Source organism: Geospiza fortis, unplaced genomic scaffold (genome assembly GCF_000277835.1).
Source record: "Geospiza fortis unplaced genomic scaffold, GeoFor_1.0 scaffold313, whole genome shotgun sequence".
In the NCBI taxonomy this organism is placed as follows: Eukaryota; Metazoa; Chordata; class Aves; order Passeriformes; family Thraupidae; genus Geospiza; species Geospiza fortis.
In genome coordinates, this window is record NW_005054582.1 from 499330 (window position 1) to 501746 (window position 2417).

Consider the following 2417-nt stretch of genomic DNA (forward strand, 5'->3'; position numbering starts at 1 on the left):
ATCCCAACCCCAAATCCTGCACACCCAACCCCAATCCCAAATCCTGCACAGCCAATCCTAATCCCAAATCCTGCACACCCAACCCCAATCCCAAATCCTGCACAGTCAATCCCAAATCCTACACACCCAATCCCAATTTAGCCCTCCCCAAAAGGAAAAAGGGAAAGGGATAAAAAGGATAAAGGGAAGGGGATAAAGGGATAAAAAGCACCAGAGACAAGGTGGAATTTGAAGGGTGTTGAGGCAAACCTGTGCTTTGAAAGTGTTGAGCATCCCAAGCTTGGATTTCTTTTTTTCCCTGTGGCTCTGCTGTCCCTCTGCTCCTGCACACCCAATCCCAAATCCTGCACACCCAATCCTAATCCCAATCCCAATTTAACCCTCCCCAAGGGATCCTCATGGCTCTGCTGTCCCCTGCTCCTGCACAGCCAACCCCAAACCCAAATCCTGCACAGGCAATCCCAAATCCAATCCCAATCCCAAATCCTGCACACCCAATCCCAATTTAGCCCTCCCCAAGGGATCCTTGTGGCTCTGCCGTTCCCTGCTCCTGCACAGCCAATCCCAAACCCAATCCCAATCCCAACTCCTGCACACCCAGTCCCAAATCCTGCACACCCAATCCTAATCCCAATCCCAATTTAACCCTTCCCAAAGGCTCCTCAGGGCTCTGCTGTTCCCTGCTCCTCCACACCCAATCCCAAACCCAATCCCACTCCCAAACCCAATCCCAAATCCTGCACACCCAATCCCAATTTAGCCCTCCCCAAAGGCTCCCCGTGGCTCTGCTGTCCCTCTGCTCCAGCACTCCCAATAACCCAAACATTTCTCCCTCTTGCAGCAAAAATACTTCGATTCTGGCGACTACAACATGGCCAAGGCCAAGATGAAGAACAAGCAGCTGCCAAGTGCAGGGCCTGACAAGAACCTGGTGACAGGAGACCACATCCCCACGCCCCAGGACCTGCCCCAGAGGAAATCCTCACTGGTCACCAGCAAGCTGGCAGGGTAGCTGCACTCCCAGCTGGGGGCTGCCCCTCTTTTTGTCTCCTTTTTTTTTTTTTTTTTGGCTAAATGGATTGAATTTCACTGTACCATAGGGATGGGAGCACCAGAATCCACGTAGTTGTTTGAGTTTTTCCAGCAAACACACCCCAAAGCTGACTGGGGGCAGGGTTGGGCTGGCCCTTCCTCTCAGAGAGGCTTTGCCTTAATTTTGCTGCTCTTTGGAACCGTCCTGGCTCGCAGAGGCACTGGAACTTTGCCTCCTTCCTGGCTGGGAGAGCCCCAGAGGAGCAGAGGGGGCACCTGGAGGAGGGGAGAGGGCAGGGCTGAGGTGTGGGAAGGGATTTCAGGGGTTGGGGTCCCAGAGACTGAGCCAGCTGGGCGGGAGAGTGATCCCAGATCTGGCAGGTGGGATCCCAGATCTGGAAATTGTGATCCTAGATTTGGAATTGTGATCCCAGATTTGGAAATGTGATCCCAGATATGGAAAGTGTGATCCCACATCTGAAAAGTGATCCCAGATCTGGCAGGTGTGATCCCAGATCTGGAAATTGTGATCCTAGATTTGGAAATGTGATCCCAGATCTGGAAATTGTGATCCTAGATTTGGAATTGTGATCCCAGATTTGGAAATGTGATCCCAGATATGGAAAGTGTGATCCCACATCTGAAAAGTGATCCCAGATCTGGCAGGTGTGATCCCAGATCTGGAAATTGTGATCCTAGATTTAGAAGGAGTGATCCCAGACCTGGAAAGTGGGATCCTAGGTCTGAAAAGTGGGATCCCAAATTTGGAAAGTGTGATCCCAGATCTGGAAAGTGTGATCCCACATCTGGAAAGTGATCCCAGACCTGGCAGGTGTGATCCCAGATTTGGAAAATGCGATCCCAGATTTGTAAAATGTGATCCCAGATTTGGAAAAGGTGATCCCAGATGTGGAAAATGTGATCCCAGATTTGGAAATTGTGATCCCAGACCTGGCAGTGTGATCCCAGGTCTCACAGATGTGATCCCAGCTCTGAAGGCTCGGTCAGGTGTGAGCTTTAGAGCTTCAAAGTGAAGAAATTGGCCGAGGTGAAAAAGAATCCAGGGGGTGTTGTTGGGCTGAGCTGTGTGCGATCTGTCCCTGGCTCAGCTCACAAGGGAGACAACATTTCCAGAGGGTTTGGGAGAGGGGCTGGGCAGAGTTTGAAACATCTTTGGGTGCTTTGGGAGTAGTGCCCCACCTCAGCTGGCGGAGCTTGGCTGAATTTGGCCAGAGGGACAAAACCAGAGGGGCTTGGCTGAATTTGGCCAGGGGGGCTTGGATGAATTTGGCCAGGGGGTTTTGGATGAATTTGGTCAGAAGGATAAAACCAGAAGGGCTTGGCTGAATTTGGCCAGAGGGACACAACCAGAGGGGCTTAGCTGA

General features: G+C 51.6%; 1 protein-coding gene across 1 annotated transcript in view; it reads left to right on the forward strand.

Moving 5' to 3' along the window:
- The window catches only part of LOC102043923 (alpha-endosulfine), an 8789-nt gene extending 7547 nt beyond the window's left edge, over nt 1-1242 (forward strand). Inside the window, exon 3 of the mRNA XM_014310766.2 lies at nt 842-1242. Within this exon, the coding sequence (XP_014166241.1) occupies nt 842-1012 (171 nt within the window). The 3' untranslated portion in view covers nt 1013-1242. The remainder of the gene's footprint in view (nt 1-841) is intronic.
- The last annotated feature ends 1175 nt before the right edge of the window (nt 1243-2417 follow it).